Genomic DNA, 25,219 nt, shown 5'->3' with positions numbered 1-25,219 from the left:
AGGGATTGCTAAAATATTCAGGAAACCCCCCAAGCTGGCGCGTGACAGGTGCGGTGATTCCGAACTAAGGGTGTGACCACCGCTATCGTGATCAAAGTTTCAGGACAGCAGTTGACCCAGTGTGTGGCCAGGAGAGGGAGGCGTGCGTTCAGTGGGACAACCACTTATTGAGAACCTGCTGTTTGCCACTCTCCCAGCTGCGTATAGGGTTTAAAAGAAAAATGGAGGATATTTTGCCCACACCTTTCAAGAGCTTGGAGCCTGGCAGCCGAGACAGGTGAAGCGTGGAAAGGCTTCTTATGGGAGACAGTGCTCGAGTCTTGAAAAAGATGATAAATAAAGGTTAGCCAGAAAAATGGAGGGCATTCCAGACTCAGGACAAAAACATGCCAATGTATAAGGGTGTCCATGAACAGCATGCGGGGCCAGGCTCGTTCCCAGGCATGGCAGCGTTTAAAATGGTATCACTTACATGCGGAGTCAAAAAAATGACACAAATGAACTTACAAGACAGAAACAGACTCACAGACATAGAAAATAATCTTATGGCTACCAAAAGGGAAAGGTGGGGGAGGGATGAATTAAGAGTTTGGGATTAGCAGATAAACACTACAATACATAAAACAGAACAATAAGGTTCTACTGTATAATGTATAGCATAGGGAACTATATTCAACATCTTCTAATAACCTATAATGAAAAAATATGAAAAAGACTATCCATACATATCCATAAATATATATATATGTATAACTGAGTCACTATGCTGTACACTAGAAACTAAACACAACAATGTAAATCAACTAAACTTCAATAAAAATATAATATCAAATCAAATCAAATCAAACCAAACGGGGACAGAAAGTGTCACATTCCAGAAGCTTTGCCCATTGAACCCTCAGGGGAAGAAAGTTTAAGTCAGGTTTAGGATGACTGTGGAAATCCAAACTGTAACTTGACCAGGGTCTTGGGTCATTGTACCTATTTTATCTGCTTGTTCGGAATCTCTTCAGGGATCCTCCCCTACCATGAAATTCTGGCGCGACCTAGGTCACCCAGGCCTGGCCAATCAGGACGTCCCTGGGCACTGTCACTGGATCACAGAGAGGCATACACTGCAAGCCCAGCCAATGAGAACACCCTTAAAGAGCATTGCCAGAAACCTAGAGCCTCCTGGGGCCATTTCTGCCACCACCTGGCTATGATGATCCAAGAATGAAGCCAACGCAGACGGCAGGATGGCTGAGGTTCTTGAGGACAGTTCCCATGTCTGTATCCAGCAGTGTCAGCTCAGGTGCATCTTCTGAACTCTCTTGATTACGTGGGTCCCAAATTCCATTTCTGTTTCAGGTTTATTTTGCCTCTTGCAATCAAGAGATTACTGACAAATACATGGATTTCCTGCTAAGCCTCCAAGTATTGATAATATAGGTGTCTGTGTACTGACAAAAAGGTCAATTTGGGAACTTCAAGTTTAAAGCACTCAGATGACGTAATAAACGTGTATGAAAATACTTTCTCATCTCTCAAGCACTGTACAAATATTAGTTTCACTATCAGTGGTGAGATTAATAATTAATCAATAGTATGTTACACATAAATATTAATAATAACTAGTCAGTACAGTTTCCATTCTTGTATCAACATTCTAAATGTGGAGCCTTTAAACTGTAATTAACACATGTTCATGTAGTGCTGACTTGGCACCAGCCATGTTTCTACAGAGATCACTTAGCTTACTTAATCCCCATAAACAATCCACATGAAATGGGCACTACGATTACCTCCCCAATTTTACAGATGAAGAAACTCAGGCATTGAAAGATGAAGACATGCCAAGGTCACACAGGTACGAAGTGGTGGAGCAGGAATTTGAACTTGAGCAGCCTGGCTCTACAAACACTGCCTTTCATCATCCTCCATCTCCTGAGCACCAATGTTTGAACTCTCTTTAAACTGATGTTCCTCAACAAATAGCCTGCAGCAAAGCCACTGACACTCCCTAGATCCACATTAACATGTGGCTACTGTCTTTCCAAAATCCGGTCCTTGCTGGCTGTTTTCCTCAGTAAATGCATCATCCAGTCATCCTTAGGTTCCTTCCTTGGGAATCATTATGACATCTCCTCCCTCGCCTGCCTCCCTGGTCCACCAGCAACCCCATCATGTCAGCTCCACCTGACATGGGTCTCAAACCCTCCCCTTCTCCCTGGCTTCATGCATATGTCTTTCAATAATTCTGCACAAGTTAACTAAACTCTCACCCAGCTTCCATATGACCCCCTTCACAAGCATCCAGCATGTTTCAGTTTTCTCTGAAAATACAGATCTCATCTAATCACCCTCCTGCTTTAAACCCTCATCAGCTGTCACTGTTACAGAACAAAACAGAACTCCCTGGTTTTACATTGAAAACTCTTCACAGGTTCCCCAACCTACCTTTTCTGTCTCACCTCCTCTTAGGATAAGCTCTGGAGGGGATTTCATGCTGTGAAGTCCATCTTTGGGGACCTCTCTTGTTTTCCTTAACTTATTTAATTTACTCCCTCATATCTTGATAATTACATACTCCACTTAAAATTAATAAAATGAAATTTCTTTTAAAATATTCCAGTAATTTAAATCCACTCTCTCTGACTACTTTGCTACCATTATTCTGAATTAGTGGCCCTTTCATGAAAAGAAATAATTATCTTCTATATAAGCAGGGGTAAAATGCAGATTGCCAAAAATTTACTGGTTTGTTTCCAGGAAAGAGGTTTCTTAAGGTCAGAATCCCGAAATAGTCTTCTGGGAGTTTATAAAAATCTCTGCAAGTTTTCAAACACCAGTTGCAAAGCTAAAAGTAGTGAGGGCTGGGGGCGGAGGAGGGAGGGGGCTTGCAAACATTCTGGCTAGGAAGTGGGTAGGCGACTGAAGGTCTCAGCTGGCCAACCAGGAAACTTCAAAGTCTCAGGCACCTTTCCGCACTGATCATGAGAGGGAAAACCAGTTTCCTACACGACCTTATAGATCAGGGTTTCTGAACCACCGCACAATTGACATTCAGGGGTATGTACTTCTCTGCCGTGGGGGCCGGCCTGTGCACTGCAGGATGTTCAGTGGCATCCCTGGCCTCTCTCTACTAGATGTCAAAAGCTCCTCCTCAGTTGTGACAACCAAAAATGTCTCCAGATGTTGCCAAGTGTGGCCTGGGGGGCAAAACTGCAGGCCGTTGGGAATCAGTGCTGTTAATACCCAGGCTCACAGGTCAGCACCACGCCTCCTGAACTGTATTTTCTTCCTCCTCCTCCATCACGATACAAATCAAAACACCTTTGACTACACATAAGTCAAAACCACACCAACAATGACACACATTTTCTGGAAGATACTGAAGGGACTGCTTCTGACAAGCAGCCAAACACTTATTGCTGCCCCTGCAAACACTGAAACAAAGGCACAAGCAGACAGATAGGAGGAACACATTTGTTTCTTGCTCAAGGTAATAAGAAAGCACCTTTCTGCTTCATCTCTCTCCTGTCTTTCAGCAGCACTGGGGTGCCACTGACAGACCAATAGCTGACCCTGGGAAAGTCACCTGCTGAGCCCCTGCCAGGGCGGGACTGGGACACTTTGGGTGCAGTGCCAACACCTCGGGTAACGCGGGTACACAAACACGCGAACAGTGCAGGTGCAACTTAATTTCAAGGTCCATTAGCAGCACAAAGGGAGGGAAACTGCACTTTCAAACGTAGGCCCTGCAACTCAGCAGGGACATTTTTCATTTTCAACCTTCAAATGCTAGGGATAACAAGTATGGTTTTTCGTTTGCGAGCAACATCCAAGTTCAAATACACTGCACGTCAACCCCAAGTACAAGACTCCGTTGCACGTTGAGACTGACGTTTGGAAAACTTTGCAAGGCTGTCTGACGGTCAATTTGGACTCAGTCTCAGAAAACATCCTCTCAACGGGGTGCCTGCATTTTTGTTTTTGTGACTGTGTTTCCCGAGTCACCTGGCAATTGTAAGCAATCACAACACAGGGGATGCTATCATCATGTTCTGCCTCTTAGTGAAAGCTGGCCAGTTATTCAGCTGATGTTGAACAACAATATATTCTTGAGAGTGTAAATAAATACATGCCCAAGCGCATGCACTCATGTGTGCCCACGCTCCTCCCTCCCCTCCCCCACCACAGAGAGATAGGCAACGTCCCCATCCCCACAAACGATTACAATCTAGAGTTGTAACCATCACTCTGTAAAGGCTCTACAGCATCAAGTCATCCATGGGAAGATGAGTCACGAGAGACAAAAACGGGGTCATATTTCTTCCGTGGTGTCTTCTGGGGTCTGAGAAAGGGCAAGGAAATACCAAGTCGCACTTCCAAGCAAATCCCTACACGTATAAATGCAGAGGAGGAGTTATGAGGAGGCACTCCCTGCAGACGTGAAACAAATGCTCTCCCCTCCAGCATGATCCAATCCAAGTGGACAGCATTTACTGACTACCTTCAACAACCAGGCTTTACCCGAGACACTGTGGGCAAAACGAGGATAAAGGCGGACACTCTCAGTCCTCAGGAGGCAAGGATGTTCACTGTTGCACACCTGGACTCTTTACCTTTCGTCCACATCAGTACATGGCCAAGAGTGGCAGATCCAATCCTGTTCACTCTGCTTCATAACTTAAGATCACAAATCCGGAGAAAAGCAGAATTGGTCGCTCTAAAACACTAACGCATCATTCTGAAAGAAGATGATTTTGACAAAGGCGCACTCAAGTTCTTTCAGGGATTAAACCTGGAGAAATCATGATTGGTTGAAAGGTGTTTTGTTTTTTTTTCCCCCAACCTGTTTCTTCATTTTTTTGATTCCCCTTCCTCTTCCATAAGATCAACAGGCCTCAAAAAATGCAGTTCAATACTGATTCTTGATTTTCATAAAGTTCATTTCCACGTAAATTTCTCTAGGGGAACATTCATTTCCACATAATAAAAGAGCCCAACAGGAATAAATTCGGAAAGGAAAGCCATTCTGGATGAAAGCCACACAGAACACAGCTAAGGGAGAAAGGAAAGGGGACATACACACAAACGCACACACACACATCCCCTAAAGAAAATAAATTCAGGGAATTCTTCTTCAACTGCCATGGTACCCAATTTAGATGCAGTTTATAGCCAACTGGAAGATACATCAGCGAGCAATAAGACACAACAATAAGCAACCAGAAGCATCACTAAGCATACGACAGCAGAGCAAGCAGTAAAGACACACCAGGGAGAACATTTCTGGGCAATTACCACATGTCTTAATGCAGAAAGGGAAAAAGAAAAACCCCACTCGACTAGGACTGGAACTTTGTAAAAACAAGCTCTCTCACAACTCAAGAGCTACTCCTGCTACAAGAGGGGTGTGAGGATGACCAGCATGGCCCCGGATCAGGGAAAAGGCAAAAAAGCAGTGACAGCTTGACAGTGAGCTAGGACCAGGGACTTAAGTGCCTGTCCTTCCTTCTGGCACCCTCATCTGCAGACATGGCAAATAAAAAATATACATTGGCTATTTCACAAGATATAAAGGACCCTCCAACCTCTGGGGGAAATGAAGGAGGATGCCCACATTCTTCACATCATGTCTGTGTTCACTGTGGCCAACAGTGTCTGGCGAGGGGATGAATGTGCACACACACGCACAGAGGGACTGGTTTTGTTGTTTGCTTGCTTGCCTTTGAATATACAGGTCAGCCAAAGGAACAGACACTTAGACATAAAGAACTTTCTTATCAGACAGAGTATTAAATATTCCAGGGAACTGTCAGCTCTCTAGGTACCTCCTAAGAAAATGGTAGCACATTTCTTCTAGACTCACCCATTTGGGATGACGTACAAATGGAAGCAAGAAAGAAGGAGCAACGCCATCTCTCCTTTACAAGGTACTGGGGGGTCTTTAGCTGAGCTAGGGGATTCCAGTACCAAAGGTCCCCCTCCCCAAATACTTACACTCATAAAACCACCTAGTTCTCTGAGATGTTGAGAAGATTAAATGAAATCACATGCCTTCAAGGGTCAGTAAATGCACTGGGATTTACTGGATGGTTGCTGGTTGATAGTTTCCTCTCCTTCTTTCCAACTTTTTTTTTTCTGGGTCACAATCCGTTTCTCATCTGTATCTCTATCAATTGCCTCCATTCTACCCAACTTCCATGTTCACCTCCGACTGTCAGAAGCCTTCCACAGTCACCCTCTGCTTCAGGTGACCACAGTTTATATTACTTTATGCATGCATATTATCTTCCTGGTTGGCTAGTAAGAATCTCGAAAGTATGGAGTGTGACACACATGAAAGATGCAAACGAGTAAGAATGAGGCTAATTATCCAAGGCATATGCTAAATGCGCTCCCTTTTCCCAAAAAAGAAAAAAACAAAAACAAATACAAAATACTCTGGTTCTAAAAATATTAGAAATACAGTACCAATGGCACATACTTCTAAAGGAGCCCCACTCAGAGCCATTGACTTCGAGAATGTTCTCAGAGAGATGTGTTAACCAAGTGACCCAGTTCAATACACAGGGCTGGGATTCCACCTGCAGAAGTAGCCACCACTTCTCACCCATTTCATTCCCGCAGATCTACCCACAATTTGTTCCCTGGGACTTGCAGCCCTGGCAGGGAAGTCTCCCTGAGAGCCTGGCACACCAACGGCACAGGCAGAGCAGTGAGATCCCTTCTCAGGGAGGAGCAGGACAGCAGGCGTGTTGACACAGGCCCAACGGGACAGAGGCAGTGGGAGGCAGCACTGTTAGAGGCAGAGCGCCCCTCCCCACCCCCGGAAGTACGGTCACGCAGAACCGCTATGCATCCAGATAGGACCTTTTCGCAGCACTCCCTACCAGGAACAGGGGTGGAGGAGTGCAGACTGGAGAGGCCTGGGCTCCACTTATTAATAAGCAGCTCGACACAGTGGGAGGCTTTCTTGTCTCATTACAGAAGCTGTGGGAAACTGCAGTGAAGACTGGATTCATGGCCAAGGAGACACCTCTGTGTTGTAATTAAAAGTTATTTTTAATACCTTTGTTTGGTGGGATACTTTGGATTATTAGAAATCTATTTTGCAATTTAAAACTTGCTAAAGGGCAAAGAACACAGAAGAAAGGTGATACAACCAGCTTGCTTAACGTGAAACAATTAAATGTTTTGATGCTGGGAGGTAGGAATGGAAATGAATCTCTCTCCCACTTAAGTGTATGAATCTCCCATGAGAAAGAGGGAGAAAGAAGCCTAAATGTATACGAAAGTAGAGTTTTAAATTTTCAAAAGTAATCCAGCTACTCATTTTATCCATTAACTAGAGTTTGGATACCACCCCACCAGGAGGATAGACAATGCATTCACAGCCATTCACCCAAACCACCTAGTCCTGATCCTCAGCTCTTCACTTTATCCCAGGTCCCCAGGAAATGACAGTGGTCATCCTAACAAGGGTGCGTCCTGGCTCAACCACAAAGGTCCAGAGGCCAACGCCAAGACAGTGTGACAGGAGATGGGGGGTTCCAACGTGAACTGTGGACAATACACACAATGTGTGATTTGGGTTTTGTTTTTAAATTCATTTCTCTTCTTTCATCCAAGAGTCCAGAAGGGGCCAGACAAAAGGCAGTCCAGTGGGAACTGCATGGTGGTGTGCCTGAGTGACCATGATCAGGTAGGGACCACTAATTGCCCAAGTGCCATTTCCAGAATTTCTCTTTCCCCAGATACACAAAGGAGGCACTTTCTGCAATGGTGGTGGTTCTTTAACAGCAGGGAGGAGAGAATCTATTATGTGAAACCAATTTGTGAAATTGATGAAAACGGGGCCGGGGAAGGGACTCTGCATGGCATGAGCTTCCCAGATCACCTCTGTATTTCCTTCATCCCTGCTAGGAATCTTCTCATTAAAAGTAATTCCAGGAGCTCATTATGTGAAATATGTCATAGAAACCACCAGATATTACACATCATGACGAGACCATAAAAGCATTTTATCATATTCAAAAAAAAATTTTAAATTAGCTTCACAGGGGCCCGACCGCATTTAGGGGATTATCATATACCGGTAAGAACCACTGTGCTCCTACATTCTCCTCCCAGCTCAAAGCAGGCTTTGACTCCACATTAGGGCATAGGATTGCGATTCTTACCTGCCACGTTAATTTTCTCAAGTGCTACCAAGCTGGGAACAGCTGTGGTGGAGTTGGTCAAGTTGGTTCCGGTGCCGTTGATTACAAGGTTGTCCACCTTTGACTCTAACTTGCCAATGCGCTGCAAAATGTTATCCAATAGCACAGCAAGAGTTTTCTTCAAATCTGTAAAAGAAAATGTACATAGTTCAAAAATTCTTTGGCCCCTGCATATTTGTCTGGTGAATGCACGCCCATGCCCGCCCGCTCGCTCTTTACTTCTATCTCCAACATGAAGAACAGGACTTGGCACAGTCAAAAAGCACCACGTGAAGACCTGGCCTAACAAACCACATCTTAAAGACAGAGGCCACGTTCAAGTGGCCCAGAGGGTATGAAACACATCAGTCTGTTCTGCAATACAAGTTTCGCAGTAAGTGACAAAATTATTTCTGGCTACTCGGCTGAGAGAGAAAATTCTTTCAGCATCCTACCAAAGCACTGGATCAAGTTCTTCCTCCTGTCCACGTGGTGGTTACTGACACACAAAATGGCAAGCCCAAAGTACAGCAAGGTCCTGAAGTAACTTCTGGATCAAGTTCATTGGTATTTTTAGTGCTGTATACTCTAGTATGTTCTGATTTTTTGCAAAGTCTTTATTTCTGTTGGGAATACTTAATAGAAGCTACAGTTTCAGATTCTAGGCATGCTGGATAACTTAGAGTTTAACTATATTGAGATTTTGGAAGACACTTAATGACAGATTCATTCAGTCGAGAAATATTTATTGAACAACTGCTATGTGCCGGGCATAGGTCTAGAGGCTCGGGCTATTTTCTCGTGGTGATTCCCTTTCTTACGTATCTGGCTGTGGGTTACAGAGAAGTACACTTCTCTCTGGATAAATTACAGACACATTAGCCTCATGCCTAGATGAGTATTTACTAAGTTTGTACACAAGGTATTCCACACACACCAGAAGAGATTAATTTGGCCCCCTCTCCCCTGGAACTCATCAAAGAAAGATAGTCCAACTTGTGCACGTGAGAAAGATAGAAGGCCAACAGGATAGCCACCTATGTGGAAAGAAGCCAGACTCACTTATGAACTGGGAGTGGGCCAGGGGAGAGGGTCACAGTGTGGGTACCAGGATGCAGAGAAGTTGGGAACTAAGACAAATGGGAAGTTGCCACCTTCTGTTCCACTGGGAACAGAGCAATCGTGTTCTGAGCAGGTGCTCTGATTCCTCCCAGAAAGAAACACACACTGGATCAATCCACCAACTTCAGAGCACAGGCAATGAACCTTGGCAAACAGGCACCCAGGCTTCCTATTTTGCCAGCTCAAGAGAGAAACTCACCAGAACGGAAACAAAGACATGTAATTGACATAGACATTTGTGTCCTTATAGGTTTACAGACAGCACCACTGGAGCGGACAAAAACTACCAACAGAAACAGAACCCATATCCTTATCCTGAAAGTCTGGTTCCAAGTGCTTGGCATAATCTCAATCTCCTCACCATTTCCCCAACACCAAACATCAGACGTCTTCACGATGTTGAGATCTGTAGTAGTTTGTTCGTTCACACATTTTAAAAAATACTTGACCAGGCTTATTTTCTGTTCTTCGGTGTGTACCTTACTTACAGGCAGTAAGACAAGCTGGCCATGACATTAGAGCAACAGGCTAAAAATATGATTACAACGAAGAGTTCCTGAAGGCCTGTTACATGCCATGCACATATATAAGGAATTCCATTTACCTCCACATTCTCCAGGAGGTAGGTATGACTTCATTTTACAGATGAGAAAACTGAGGTTCACAGACAGGAGGTAATATGCTCATGGCTACAGAGATAAAAGTAGGAATGGCGACTTGTGTCAGGACTGCCTTATTCCCTGATGCCTCGTTGTGACCAGTCAGAAGTCCAGAGCCAGGGTAGAAGAAAGAAACCAAACGCGGATTCAGTAACTTTCATCCATAGGGCAGTGGTTAAGGGCTTAGGCTCTGGAGCCAAGCCTCCTAGGTTTGAGCCTTCTCTCTCCATTCCTGCATCCTCATCTGTCAAAGGGTGAAAAGAATAAGCCTACCTCTTTCGGGCTGTCGCGGGGTCTTAATACGTTAAGATTTAGAAGATGTTTTGAACCCCGCCTCGCACGTAAGTACTGCATAACTGCCTGTTACATATATAAATAAAAAATTAAGCCTCTGGAAAATGCTCTTATCCTTTCTAAAGAAATCTCTCCCTGAGTGATGATGCCGAGCTTTATCACTTTATCCAAAGGGTCACGAGATGACTCCCCTCCAGGGGCTGCATGACTCACAGCCTGTCCCTGACACGTCATTAGCTGGCACGGACGGCGGGAGTCAGCCACCAGCTCTGCTCTCACGCTGAACTGAAAGCACTGAATGCTTCTCCAGAGCTTCGAAGACTGCCAGAGGCTGGTCACGCTGACGGGGGGCAATGGTGCCACTCAGAGGCAGCTGTATTCTCTGTAAAGAAGCCACTCCTCAGATAAATGACATCCACCTCCCCCATCTCCAGCCTCTTTGCCCAGAGCCTGTATCACCAGCCAAGGAGTCCACGTGTAAAAATAGCATTTAACTATTACCAGCAACTGTAGTTAGCCAGACACAGAGGCCCTGACCCTCCAGTTAAGTCAGGGTCTCTTAGCTTCAACACAATTGACACTTTGTGTGTGTGTGTGTGTGTGTGTGTGTGTGTGTGTGTGTGTGTGTGTTGGGCTGTCCTGTGCACTGTAGGGTGTTTGGCAGCATCCCTGGCCTCTAGGCACTGATAGTAGCCATCCCCACCTATGACGACCAGAAATCATCTCCAGACACTGCCAGTGTCCCTTGTGGAGATATCAAGAGAGACTTTTGACAGAGGGGTTAGGGGAGAGAGAAGGAAGTGTGAGCAGCCAGTCACTGAACTTGCTTTATGGGAGACTTTCACACACAGAGGGAAGGGCAGCACAGCTACAAATATGACAGGGAGTCCAGTGAGGGAGGGCGGGGGCTGGTAGAAGCCAAGCCCGTGCTGATGGTCTCTCAAGGGCTGGTAACCTTCTGCCTTTTCCTTAAAAGGTAACAGGGCTACTGGACAGAGACCCCTAACCCATAGTTACTGGTGACAGTCACTGATGGCGCACACCCTAGGTAGACCTCAAAGTTGTGACATCAGCATTAAAAAGACCCCTTTCCTCGATTCTTAAATACAGTCCATCAACAAATGTGACCTACTCTCTCTTGTTGACCCCACCTACCAGAGGCTGACCTTTTGTGACTCTGTGACATGAGGTGAATAAAGGAATTCACGATGAGAAGGATGTGGATGTTCACCATCACCATGACTGCCCCAACACTAACACCGCTGCTGTTGCTATGGCTACTATCGCTACAGCTGCTGCTGCTGCTGTTACTGCTGTTACTACTATTACTACTGTTACTACTATTACTACTATGCTGCTGCTCCTCCTCCACTACCATCACCACTCCATTTATTGAGCCCTATGCGTCAGCTATTATTCTAAGCACTTTACATGGATTAATGCATGTGATCCTGCCAACATGAGAATTGTGTTGTCAATCCCATCTCCATTTAGCACATGAGTAAACCACAGCACAGACAGGTTAAGCAACTTGTCCCACGTGACTACAGATCCACGTCCAAACCCAGAAAACCTGGCTCCAGACACGATGGCTCTTATCCACCATGCTATGCTCCCTCTTAAGGACCACTTTGGGCATGCTAGCCAGCAAACACCTCTGACCTGCTCCTTCTGAACACACTCAGATTAAACACAAGGCAGAAGCCAAAAGGTTTTGTGAAATCGTATCCCAACCACCCTCGAGACTCACGGATGCCACTGTTCTGTGAGCAACTCCAACACTAAACATAATGAAGAACTTGTCTTTATCTTTTCCCTTAAAATGAAAATGGAATACAAGGCTATCAAACACCTTGGCCTTTACCTGGGTAGGCATCTTTTCTCTCCCAATCTGAAGAGAAAAAAGTTCATTTTCAACTCAGGCAGTTATCTGAGTCACTATTTTAAGGCATTTCAACACAAGATAAAAGATACTGAGTCAATAAAACACACAAGGACAAAGATGATCCCAAGCCTCTCTTCGTATCCTTACCAACAGGCTGGTACAGAGCTTGGCACGCTGCAGTCATCACTAAGTGTGTGTTATGTAAGGGAATAAGTGATTGAATGAACAAACCAACAAATAAATGAGCTACAGTCTTCCCACAAATAAGGCTAGACAAACTGTATCTTTCTAGGTGATGAAACTGTCTCTCATGTTCGAATTTTACAGTTAAACCTGCAAGAACTGTTAAGAGTTTTATTGCAATTTTAAACTAATACCAGAATATTTTTGTATGTGTTTTAGTCTTAATGAGAACCCATACATTTGATAAGACTGAACATTCAAGAATAATTTCTATACAGTTTAATAAAGGAATGAGGGTGAATAAATTCCTCCAAATTCTAGTATAATATTTTCGTATTTATCACTGTTTTACAGTTATTATACAGTAAAATGCATCCTCAGCAGGATTACAATTTCCAATTACTAACAGGCTTTTAAATTTTTGTTTGTGCTTCAAAGCCTCAGCAATAAAAATTTAATCCCAACATGACAATTGCAATTCTGCATTCCTATAACTTACTGTACATGATAAAGATGAGATCAAAGTAGTCGAAAACATTTAAAATGTTCCCCCTGGGGAAAGTAAGCTTTGGTTTCTATCACACCAGGACTTTTTTGATCAAAGGAGACATCGACAGACTCTAAAAACAGGTGCTCTGGCAGCTTCTGTGAATTTTCATTTCTGGAAAGCCATGACATTAAGGATAAGAAGGGTCTGGAAGACGCTGCCACATCCTTGAGCAAGATAGCCAAGGAGAGATCACTGCCAGCTATACTTTCTCCCATAGCTGGAGTCCAAGGAGACAAGATCTCAGTAGAAAGGGGGTCCTGCTGGTGGGAAAAGGTCTATCAGTTTTTATACGTTTCTCAGCTAAACCCAGGAAACTGGGTGGTAAACCCTGATTGCCCAGATCATCAAGTCAATCAATATCTGGGGATTTATCAAGAAAGGCTGTGCTTGGGAGCAATGCTGGCCCCCCACCACGCTCCCCTGGGACATGCTCCCAAAGCCTGCTGTCCCTCAGGATCAGCTGTGGAGTCAGAGGTACCAGGCTCCACTCTTGAGTCACTCAGTCGGAACTTGCAGAACCCACATGTCAAGGATTCTGGGCGCAGCCACAATCCAGAACTGCGTTTAAGGTGCAGGCACCACAATTCACTGGCACAGAACCAACTGTGAGATGAGCAAGGACTTCATTGGAACTGCCAGAAATCATTTTCATCTTCGCTTCTTCCTAGTGCAGATCCCTCTCTATCTCGGCCACCCCAAGAGGCAGAGCTCGAGCAACAGAACCACAGAGCAGATTCACTTCTTGTTTCAGAGAAACTGACAAAGACAGGGCGTTAATGAGAAAGGAAGGTGCTAATGAAAAAAGAATTAACCCCAACCTCTCATTCCCACTGACTGCCAGGAATGTCAGGTTTCATCAGTTACAAGTTTTAAATTAATTTTAAAATGACCTTTCCATAGAAAGATATTACAGTTAGAGTAATGACCAAAATCCAGTCCATTCATTATGTGCAAGGACATTCGAAACAGTGTTAGTTATAAAAGAGAAGAGTGCTATTTATTATAGATAAGAACTGGATACCACCCAAATACCCAACAAAAAGGTTATATTACATGATGGCCATTTATTCATAGGATGGAATCATCACTAAATTGGAAACCCAGGGAGGGCAGAGAGCAGGTATGTCCTGTTATCTCTTTATTTCCACAAGCTACTGACATCAGGAGCTCAATAAATGTTTATTGAATGGTTGGATGAAAAAGAAAAAAAATGTATGGCTGCTTAAAATATGTAATAGATGAGGAAATACAATAAAGATGAGTATTAAAAGCTCTATAGTCCAGTATTTTAAAATGAGCACACATATATCTCTCATATCTATCTGCATTTAAATAAAAGACCACAGAGAAATTTATCTGGGACTGGGAAAAAAAAAAAGGGACATAAATGAACTTATTTACAAAATAGACATAGACTCACAGACATAGTTATGGTTACCCAGGTAGAGAGGGGACGGGAAGGGATAAATTGGGAGTTAAGGATTTGCAGATACGAATTACTATACATAAAATAGATAAACAACAAGGTCTTACTGTATAGCACAGGGAACTATATTCAATACCTTATAATAGCTTATAATGAAAAAAGAGTATGAAAAGAAATATATGTATGTACATATATGACTGAAACATGAAACACCAGAAATTAATACAACATCATAAACTGACTATACTTCAATTAAAAAAATTTATCTGGGTTTGGGGACACCAAGTATTTTATTTTGTATTCTTTATTTGCAAGGACGCAAAGTTGGGCTTGGGATCCTCTGCCCCAGTGTGTTTTATGGACAGTATCTTTTCTCTTGTGTTGAACAGTTTTGAAAGAGTGACTCAAGTGCCTGCTGGGGTTGAAAATGAATCCGAGGCCGAACCAGGAAAAGTCCCAGGTTTTCGACAGCTTCACGTTCCAATGCTCTGAATTTTTTTTTTAATCAACATTCACGTTACTCTGACCATTGCAAAGGCATTAAATACTACTTAAAAAGGCATCCAGTACAGTGTATTCTACCCTCAGAACTCAAGGATACTGGCCACAGGTACCCTGACATCCCCCCACCCCGAAGCATCTCAGTCATTGATTCTTACTGCTGTATCTCATCTGAGTTCTTAAAGCCACATGGTGGTGGACAACTCACCTGCACCTAAACTCACAAAGGCACCCTTCACCCTGCAGGTGTCGTAGGCAGCTGGAGCAGGTCACAGAGGGAGGGAACCATCACTATCCAGTCAAAGAACAGCTCAGAATTTCAGTATCACTGACTGTCATGCCCTTCTGGGTTAGGGGTATGAATTTAAGCTTTGACTCAGACTTGTACCTAGAAGTGAATGCTATTCTTGGGGTGCTGTGAGAGTGTCCTTAGTATTTCAAGGAACTTCTAGGCAGCAGAATCTGAAAAAGGATCCTATCTAAGTTGGTGGATAATATTAAATGCTCTCTGGAATCTGGAAACGTCCAGAATGGAGTTCTTGGGCTGTTCTCTCAATTTTCCTGACATTTAGCCAGCTGAATGGAATAGGAATCCAGTAACTTAGCCCTTTGCCCAGAAAAGGACTCAGGCTCTAAAAGGAAGCATACCATCAACAAAGTAAAAAGGCAACCTACAGAATCGGAGAAAACATTTGCAAATGATGTGACCGACAAGGGACTAATTTTTCAAATATACAAACAGCTCATACAGCTTAATAACAACAACAACAACAACAAAAAACAAGCAACTCAATCAAAAAATGGGCAGAAGACCTAAACAGACATTTCTCCAAAGAATAAGACAGATGGTCAACAAGCACATGAAAAGATGCTCAACACCACAAATTGTTAGAGAAATGCAAATCAAAACTACAATGAGATATCACCTCAGTCAGAATGGCCATCATTAAAAAGTCCACAAATGATAAATGCTGGACAGGGTATGGAGAAAAAGGAACCCCCCTACACTGCTGGTGGGAATGGTAAACTGGTGTGCAGCCACTATGGAGGACAGTATGGAGGCTCCTTAAAAAACTATAAAATAGACTTACCATATGATCCAGCAATCCCACTCCTGGGCATATATCCAGAGGAAAATGTAATTTGAAAAGACACACATACTCCAGTATTCACAGCATCACTATCTACAATAATCAAGACATGGAAACAATCCAAATGTCCATCAACAGATGACTGGATAAAGAAGATGTGGTATGTGCATACACATGGAATACTACTCAGCCATAAAGAATAAATAATGCCATGTGCAGCAACATGGATGGACCTGGAGATTGTCCTTCTAAGTGAAGTACGCCAGAAAGAGAAAGAAAAATATCATGTGATATTGCTTATATGTGGAATCTAAAAAGAAAGAGACAAATTAACTTACCTACAACACAGAAACAGACTCATGGACATAGAGAACAAACTTATGGTTACCAGAATGTAAAGAAGTTGGAAAGGGATAAATTGGGAATTCAAAAATTGCACCTCTTGGGGAGTGATGGAAATGTTAGCTATCTTGACTGTGGTGGTAGTTTCATGGGTGGATACATCTATCAAAATTCATCAAATTGTACACCTGAAATATGTGTCATTTACTGCACAGGAACCACACATAAAGCTGTTAAAAAAATAAAAGATCAAGTCCATTTTCACCCAAAGTCCCCACTGACTCCAGGGCATCTTCCCTGTTGGGAAAGGGCAGCTGCAGCCCAGCGCCCGAGCTCACCACTCACCCCGGAAATAGTCCCCCCAACAGCTCCCACTTCAGAGACAAAGCGAGCTTGGCCGCACCCAGCTTATCCCAAGCCCACAAAGGAAAGCTTTATCTTTCAAACAAGACAGTGACAATCACATGGCCTGTTTCTAAGAGGCCAAAGTCACTCTGTGGAGCTAACACCTTCAGAAAGGGGCCCAGGGAAGAGCCGAACAGCATCTCCCTGGAGCCCAGAGCAGCAGGTCCCGACCTGGCCGGGGTGGGGCCCCGTGATGGTGTTGTCTCTGCAGCCCAGGCTGATTCTGGCGGACAAGCCTTGCCTGTCTCTTTGGGGGGTGGGGGCAGGCCTGCCTTCCTCTGGAGCACGGCTCATTTCCTTTCCTGTCTAGTCGGGCCCCACCCCCTGTAACCCTGAAGAACAGCTACATAAACAGGTTCCTGAGGCCATGCATTCAAACGAATAAATAGTGTCATGTCTAAAGGGATGATTCTGGCCGGTGGTACCAACTGCATGTACGTGCGGGCCAGGGTGAGCAATAACTCAACATCAACATCATGTAATTCACTAATCTGAGGGCTTCAATAAGCTTTGTCACACACGTAATCCTTACAGCAAGCCTATGACATACATGATATGATATCCTCTCTCTTACAAAAGAGGAGGCTGGCTTTTAAAACATCAGTGACTTGCCCGAGGTCATGCATGTAGCAAGGAGCCCTTCCACAAGCCACATATCAACACAGACTAGCTGCTTTCCAGGATAAACAATAGCTCCCATGGCAGGATCGCACATAATAGCTAGTTAGAGCAGCCTGGACGAGTCCAGAGGGAATCTCTTATTTCCTGTCTCACCAAAAACATTACTGTATTACTGTGATTTTCAAATTAGCCTTAGCTGTAACTGTACCACACAGAGTTGGGATTAGGGGAGGCACTGGTGCTATTCACTCACGGCTCCCACTATGTGCCAGGCATGTGCTAAGGCCCTGAGGTGCAGTGAGGGAACAGATGAGACAAGACTCCCTGCTCTCTGGGGGCGTACATTCTAAGTGGGGGAGAGAAATGATACACACACACAATGAATATATGAGGACAGGTAGCTGAAGTGTCACAACGAATGAGAATGAAGGGAACTGACGGGGAGGAGGGAGTGACCTCTCTGGAGGGAAGACGCACAGGTGGAGAGAAGAGCAAGCACAGTGGCTCAGAGGCAGGAAGATGTTCAGCTATTGCCCAACAGCTGGTCCTGGAAGACAGTGGTGCTGCCAGGCAGGCATGAGACAGGTGGGCTGCTCTTCAGGGTGGCTGTAAGCTCTACCCAAACAGTTCTGATGCAAAGAGCTGAGAAAGGGAGGAGCCAAGGCCCCCAGGGAAGATGAGGGACCTGCATCAGGGGCAGGACACTCTGAGCTTGAGGCAAACACCCTCAGGTGTGCACCCCCTCCTCCAGCCAGGACTGAAAGCAAGGGTGCCGAGTGAAAGAAAAGGGCTTAAGGACAAAGAGGGTACAAGAAAGAGCCTCCAGTTCCTCCCAGAGACCCATACTCTTTTTTTTTTTAACTGAAGTATAGCCAATTTACAATGTTGTGTTAGTCTCTGGTATACAGCTTGGTGATTCAGTTATACACACACAAGTATGTTTTCTTCTCCATATTCTTTTTCATTAGAGGTTAGTGCAAGATACTGAATATCCCTGTGCTGTACAGTAGAAACTGGTTGTTTATCTAATCTGATCTAATCTGCTAATCCCAAACTCCTAATTTATCCCTGTCTCCCTACCATTTACAATAGCCAAGACATGGAAGCAACCTAAAGATCCATCAACAGACGACTGAATAAAGAAGACACACACACACACACACACACACACACACACACACAGTGAAATACTACTCAGCCACAAAAAAGAAAGATGTCATGTGCAGCAACATAGATGGACTTAGAGATTATCATACTAAACTGGAAGGAGAAAGAAAAATACCATATGACATCCCTTACACGTGGAATCTTAAAAAGTAACACAACGAGCTTATTTACAAACCAGAAACTGACTCACAGACACAGAAAACAAATCTGTGGTCACCAGAGACTCATATTCTGATTGCACTCCTGTCTCAAACATCCCCGAGGTCATGTGCCAACTCCTGGACTGGGCTGGGCGTGCCCATGAACTTGGTCGGGCTCAGATGGGGATGCTGGGCAGACCAGGCCTCCACCACAGGATTGCTGGAAAAGCCCCAAACCCCACAGAGGCCCATTTCCAGGTTCCAAGTTTTTTAAAGCAGACAGCCCTTTCCTGAATCACACCAGCCACATCACTGCAGAGTAATCAAGGCCTCCTCAGACACACCAGACAGCCCAGGCTCTTTCTTCTCCCCGCTACCAGTTTCACTCCAAGAACTGCGCATTTTCCTCAAGGGCAGAGAATTTCTGCTTTGGCAATGATGGTTTTTCACATAACCCGGACCTCTGAAAAACAGCCCCTTGGTCAGATTTGTAGGAACAGAGCCAAAAAGAAAACACACCCCCCCCAAAACACCCCCAACAAACCTTCACAGGCTTCTATCTTCAATGAAATTCTACGTTTCTTCTTCTTCTTTTCATAGGAGATGTGGAACAAAACACAAGGCAAAGCTCCTGTCTGACTATGACATCATGGCTTAGGTCTGCAACACCAGGGTCGGGGCTACACTTCCAAGCAACCTTAGGGAGCCACAAAGGCACCACAGTGAGGGTCCCCACTAACCCTTTGAGCGAAATCGTAAATAGCGTTCATGTCTTGGAATGGACATCCCCAGGTCAATGAGGGCCACGGAAGCCCAAAGCTGTAACAGCTCCACCGCCCCCTGACCAGCAACCAAAAGCCCCACCCGGGTCTCCACCCCGATATCCTTAAGGAAACAGACAGAATTTCCTTGCCCCTTTCCTCCCTGCTCCCCCGTGGAGGTGACAGTGGACAACAGGGCGGGCCAAGGCCGGCACCAGGCAGGGGCAAGCCAGGCCAGGCTCCCTCACAAGAACATCCATCCCCCTCTTCCCTCTCCTCCTCCCATCACACTGAGACTCTCAGCTTGCAGGGCCACGGTACCCACGCCCCTCTGCCTTCTCTCCCCACATCAGCAGCGGCCACGCTGCTCGGGGCTCCCTCTGTTCCCGCCGCAGCCCCCTCTGCGCTGCCCCCGGTGCGCATGCGCACAGCCGGGACCCGGCGCATGCGCAGCTCCTGCCTGCACTCTGCCTCAGCCTCCCACCACGTCCCCCACCCACCTGGCAGCTCCTCAGTGTCACCTGGGCTGAAAGACACCTCCTGGGAGAGGCCTTCTTCGACCATCTCCTCCAAAGTAGTGCCTCGAGTACTTTAAAAGAAAAATCCCATCTCCCCGTGTCATTTTTCTTCCTGGAATTTACTGCCATCTGTCATTCTTCTGTTTATTATTTCTCCCCCAAAATGAACGAAGCCTCTGTGAGAGCAGCGACCCTGTGGGTCTTTTTCCAGCTGTGCACACAAAGCCAATGGCACAGATATTTCCTAAAGTGCCAGGCTGGATGAATAAGAGCCGATCCAGGGAACAGTCTAGACCCAAGGAGCTCAGGGACCCAGGAGACAGGAGGCAAGACAGACCAGGTATACAGACCTGGAGGCCAAGGGGGACCAGGCAGCAGGGAAATAGGATATTGATGGCAGGATGGGGTGGGGGTAGGGGTTGGCAGGGATGCTGATGGCTCCCAGCTGCTTCAGCCTGAGCTAGTGACTGGTCCAGGGAGGAGCGTCCCAGCACCCAGAGAATCAAGCTGGTGAGAAAGGTCAGGGTGTGGCTGGACCACAGGGTGGTGGGTGGTGTCTATTCCCCCAGGTCTCTATTCCTGTTACTTAGAGAACACAAGTAGACCAGGCCTGGCCTGTTAGATAAGAGGTGATCACTGGGGATCAGAATTTGGGTCAGGCCATTGGAGACAGAGATCAATTCACCTCAGAAACAAGAGCAGCATTGACTGAGGCGAGTGACACCCTTCATGACGCAATCCCTGAGAAAGCACTGACAGGCATGGCCTTGCCACACAGGCCCGGGCAATGCAGCGGAGGCTGAACTGCAGAAGGCTCTGGCTCCACACACTCCTCTCAGCGGTGTGGAGAAACACCCAGGAACACCCTCAACACCCCAGGAATGAATGCTCTGTTTCACACAGGCTTCCCAGGACATTGTCCAGGCATGGCTTCTGAACGTCCAAATCCCAAAGGAAGTTCAGAAGTCTCTTCAAAGCAGCGGGGATGGGGAGGAGGAGATCCTGTTTGAAAGGGCTTCTACTGCTGTTTGAGGACTCTTCAAACTAACAGCCAACAGCAACCATGTGTAAGGGACTGACAAACATTTTGGCGAAGGACCAGCCAGTAAATATTTTGGGCTTTGCATGCTCTGTGGCAACCACTCAGCTCCGCAGTTATAGCCCCAAAGCAGCCACAGACAATGCACAAACAACAGGGTGCTGGGTTCCAAACACTTCTCATATAAGAGCAGGAAGATTTGGCCCAAGGTCACGGGAGTCCTGGGAAATTGTTGAGTCAAAGATGGACATGATCAGATGAGTGTTATTGAATGAACTATGGAGACTGCTGAAAGATGGATTCAGCATGCTTTAGATGGTATGTGAAATAAACATGGGTATTACCACATTTCTGTTATTGCAGCTGTTATAAACAAACAGCAGTGTTTGTGTTCCAAGAAACTTTCTTTACACAGACAGGCAGGGTTCCAAATCTGATCCACTGGTCATGGTTTATTGAACATTTCTGCTCCAGCATCTCAAGTCAGGAATTTTAATAAATCAGTAATAATCTAATATCAGTGATAATGATTCTTCAAACAGGTGCCACAGCTATTGAAGACACATTTATAGCCCATTGAGAGCTTCTGATGATACCAACATGGGGATGGGAGAAGGAATTTTTTTTTTTTTAAATTAACTGCATTCATTCAAACCAGACACAGGTCCCAGCCACAGAGAATCAGCCCTCCACTCTTTCAGAGCAGACATCTAGACAGCACTCTGTATGTACATGGGCTGCATTTGTGGCAGAAAAAGAGACTGCAAACCAATGGCTCATTTATCCTTATCCCAGCGCCCACAGTCCAGTTCAACCACTGAACATCCTATAGCCTCTGTATCTCCATGTGCTGTCTACCATCAACCACCAGAGCAGCCCAGCTATTGACATGTCCACAACTGCCACTGACAAATCCCCGGGGAAGCACACACCATCAGAAGGGCCTTCCAGCTCTCCAGGACTGGCCCTGAACTATGCCGTCTGGCTCAGTGCCAACTGCTGGTGCCCATAACTGAGAGCCAGGGAGAAGCAGGTTGTCAATTTTTTAATAACAAAATCCAATTATCTGCTTGAGAACTTTCCACCAGAAGATGCCGTTAGATTGTGTTTGCTGTTTCTACTTTTAGTACAGTGGCTCTCCAAGGCGGAAAGGGGGGCAATCTTGCCCCCTCAAGTCTGGAGACATTTTTGATGCTACTGGCATGTAGTGGGTAGATACACCAGAGATGCTGCTAACCATCCAATAAGGCCCGAACAGTCTCCCACCCACAGACTCACTTGGCCCCAAACATACTAGTGCCAGGTGAGGACCTGTGTCTTAGTGAGATTTCACCACGTAATGATCCCAGTGCATCAAACACATGTGCACAGTCCAATTAAATTTCCGAAACTCGGCTCCAAAGACCACCTTGATTGGCATTGGAGTTGATTAGATGAAGGGGGGAAAATAGGTTAGACTTGCCGATGGGGCCGTCGGGTTGTTTCTTTGTTGTTTAGGAGAAAAAGAATTATTTTGCTAAGGTTCATCTGTAAAGGGAGGAAGCTGAAATAAATTTCTGTAGTTTCTTTGAGCTCCAAAGCCCTATGATTATAAGCATAAGGGGGCTGATATTCTAACAGACTACACTGGGGATTTTTATTAACTTTCTAAAAAACATACTGTCTCTTTGAGGCTGAAAAGCTAAGATCAGATCATTGCTCTTTAGATTGCAGACGTGCTTAGCAGTACGTGAAAAAGAAAAACTGGTCCAAACAACTAAAAAAAATAAAGTCCATGTATTTGCCATTCGTGGGGCTTCTTCCTTCCTATGGAAAAGGTTTGAGAGAGTCTGAGATAAACAGCAGGAGGAAATTACTACTGGACCATAAATCCCTTTCCCTCCAAACGTGTAACATGGAATGCAATGAGCCAGAAATTTGAAAACAGCATTTGTCCTACTTGTGATATTTACTTGTATCACACTGGTAACACCAATTTGCTTCATTTTTTTCCTGGTGGTTTACCTATAATGTTTGGGGAATATCACAGAAGATCTAAGTCAATGAGTAATTTAAAACACACTCTGAAAAACCACCTAGTTGGTTTGCAACGTCAGCTCTCAAACTAGTCTCATTTTTTTGATCCACCAGATCAAAAAAGGGGACATTTTATCTAGACATATTAAAAAGCAGTCCCTACAGACACTGCCTAATCTTGATGGAATAGATTCAAAGCAGACTGTGTGATCATTCAAATAGTAGGTAATGAAAAAATGTCCATGTTGTATGTTAAAAGCAACCGTTTCCTGCATAGTTCTACATAAATTTTTAATACCTACGTACAATTAAAAAGTAACCAATTTTTCTGGATTCTTCCAAAAAGAAAAATATGTATGTGTAAAATTGAGCATGATTTCCTGTCTTGAACTCAAGCTTCAACCTGTTGCTATGCATCTTCAGGAATCATCAGTCCAACTCTACCTATGTCAGAGACCTTGACTTGGGTCATCAACCTTTCCTACCTCACCCAACCCCATTCTTGTATCTTACTGATATTATACCCAGGTCCCAAACCCTGAGGCCACTCAAGTCTCTCAGTGACCAGACTTGTCAGTGAACAGTAGCAGACGGTCATCTTCTGCAGATCAAGTCCACTCCAGTACTCAGGGACCACAGGACATCTGGGACATGGATTCTCCAAAACAGTCTGATCCAAATTTCATTTGTGATTTTTGTTTTGTATTTGTGTGTATATGTTTTTGTAAATCGTTTGTGTCCCTATATATATATTTGTATATATGTATTATGTATATATAAAATACATGAGAGATAAACACTGAAATGTGAATTGTGGTTACTTCCTAGAGTGGTAGATTTATATGTGATTTTTCCTTTTTCTCCTTGTCTTTTTTGTTTTTGCTCATCCACAGCTTCCAAATTTTTCTAAAAGCAATATTTTTTCCCAAAGCAAAATAAGTAATATTCCATATGTGTATTTTTTTTCACTCAACCTCACATCAAAAAAGATTTCAGGCACCTGACCAAAAAAGTAACAGACACTAAAAGCTTTCTTTCTAAAGTAGGGCAGTCAGAGACAAGAGTAAGAAACAAGGGCAGTAAAAGCTGAGGAACCAAAGGTTAAAGCTGTTCGCCAGCGTGGAAGCCCTCACGTCCTGCATACTGGCTGGCGGGAGGCACTCACTTGGCTCTGAGTTTCTTGGCATCCCTGGAACTTTCCTCCCCACCCTCCTTACCTCACCCTCGCCGGTCCTAATTAAATTTTGTTTAGGGAGCGATAATGAGAATATTTTTCGACATTCCCTGATCATCCTCCCAGATGAGATCATGCAATCCAGCCGTGCATCAAGAGGAGGAGCCGGCTGCACACACAACCAATAGAGCACAGACCTTTCTGTCCCACCGCCCCTTGGGCTGAGTGTCACTGTGTACAAGAGGTCAGAATCTCCCAAAAGGCACTGCTTTAACCTTCTCAAAGTGGCCCTCTGTGTGCAATTTATTGCCATGAAGGCAGCGGTGAGGGATATACTCAATCCACGACAAAGTGTGAGAGCCTCTGGGGTCCTTTCCAGGAAAAGCTACCTCAATGGAGAAGCCCCAGCGGTGTGGTGCTTACCGTAAGCTGTCATGACACCTGCGTAGGGACCATCCACCACGTTCCTGTTTTCTTCTGCCAGCGCCTTGATGTACCTCTTACTGAGGTCCAGGATCTGCTCCCGGAGCATGGAGCTGCTCTCGGGCTGAGTTCGCTGCTGGATGGTAAAATGCAGGAGCATCATACCCCAAATAAAGCCAAAAGTCACGAGGAAAAAGCCCAGCTTCTGAGAGGACAGCTTCCACGGAGTAAAGAGAGCCATTGCTCCCTCCGGCAACTTCACCTGCCCGGGGCTCTTAAAGCGCAGCGCGGAGACACAAGTTCATGGTGTAGGCTGGGTTTGTGGGTTTCTCTGTCTCACTCTGGCTCCTGCGTCAGCTGATTTTCTTTCCTCGCTTCCATCCTGCTGTGAAGAAAGGGGAAAGTTAGCAGAGTCATGGTGGCAAAACATACTGAAATAAACCAGAGCCGTGTTTTCACTCAAATGGCCCTAAAATGTGAACTTCCTTTTTTCTTCATTTGCCGGTTCCATATCTTATGTTATGACTCGGGATCTGTAAAGCTGAGAAGGGAAACCTGGCTGGGCGACAAAAAGCTGTACAAATACAAGGGTTGTGGGGAGGAGGGGGAAGTGGGCATCTGAGTGTGTTAACAGGTGTAGCAGGGCTGTTCCAGTCTGGACAGAGTTCAAAACAGGAAGCTTGTTTTGCAAGGTGGGGAGGAGATGGAAGGAT

At 45.0% G+C, this 25,219-nt stretch overlaps 1 protein-coding gene across 9 annotated transcripts in view; it reads right to left on the bottom strand.

Moving 5' to 3' along the window:
- The window catches only part of MGAT5 (alpha-1,6-mannosylglycoprotein 6-beta-N-acetylglucosaminyltransferase), a 330,723-nt gene that overhangs the window by 180,082 nt on the left and 125,422 nt on the right, over nt 1-25,219 (bottom strand). For 5 of the 9 annotated variants that reach the window (XM_072960886.1, XM_072960890.1, XM_072960891.1 and 2 more), the window contains exons 2-3: nt 24,507-24,888; nt 8,172-8,336 (exon numbers count right to left, since the gene is read on the bottom strand). In XM_072960886.1, coding sequence (XP_072816987.1) covers nt 8,172-8,336; nt 24,507-24,747 — 406 coding nt within the window. In that variant the 5' untranslated portion in view covers nt 24,748-24,888. Of the gene's footprint in view, nt 1-8,171; nt 8,337-24,506; nt 24,892-25,219 lie in introns of all 9 variants that reach the window. The other 4 variants (XM_072960887.1, XM_072960885.1, XM_006196107.4 and 1 more) reach the window with 1 other exon arrangement.

Source organism: Vicugna pacos, chromosome 5, assembly GCF_048564905.1.
Source record: "Vicugna pacos chromosome 5, VicPac4, whole genome shotgun sequence".
Lineage (NCBI taxonomy): Eukaryota > Metazoa > Chordata > Mammalia > Artiodactyla > Camelidae > Vicugna > Vicugna pacos.
The sequence above is the reverse complement of the archived record's forward strand: the minus strand, read 5'-3'. Positions and strand labels throughout refer to the sequence as shown.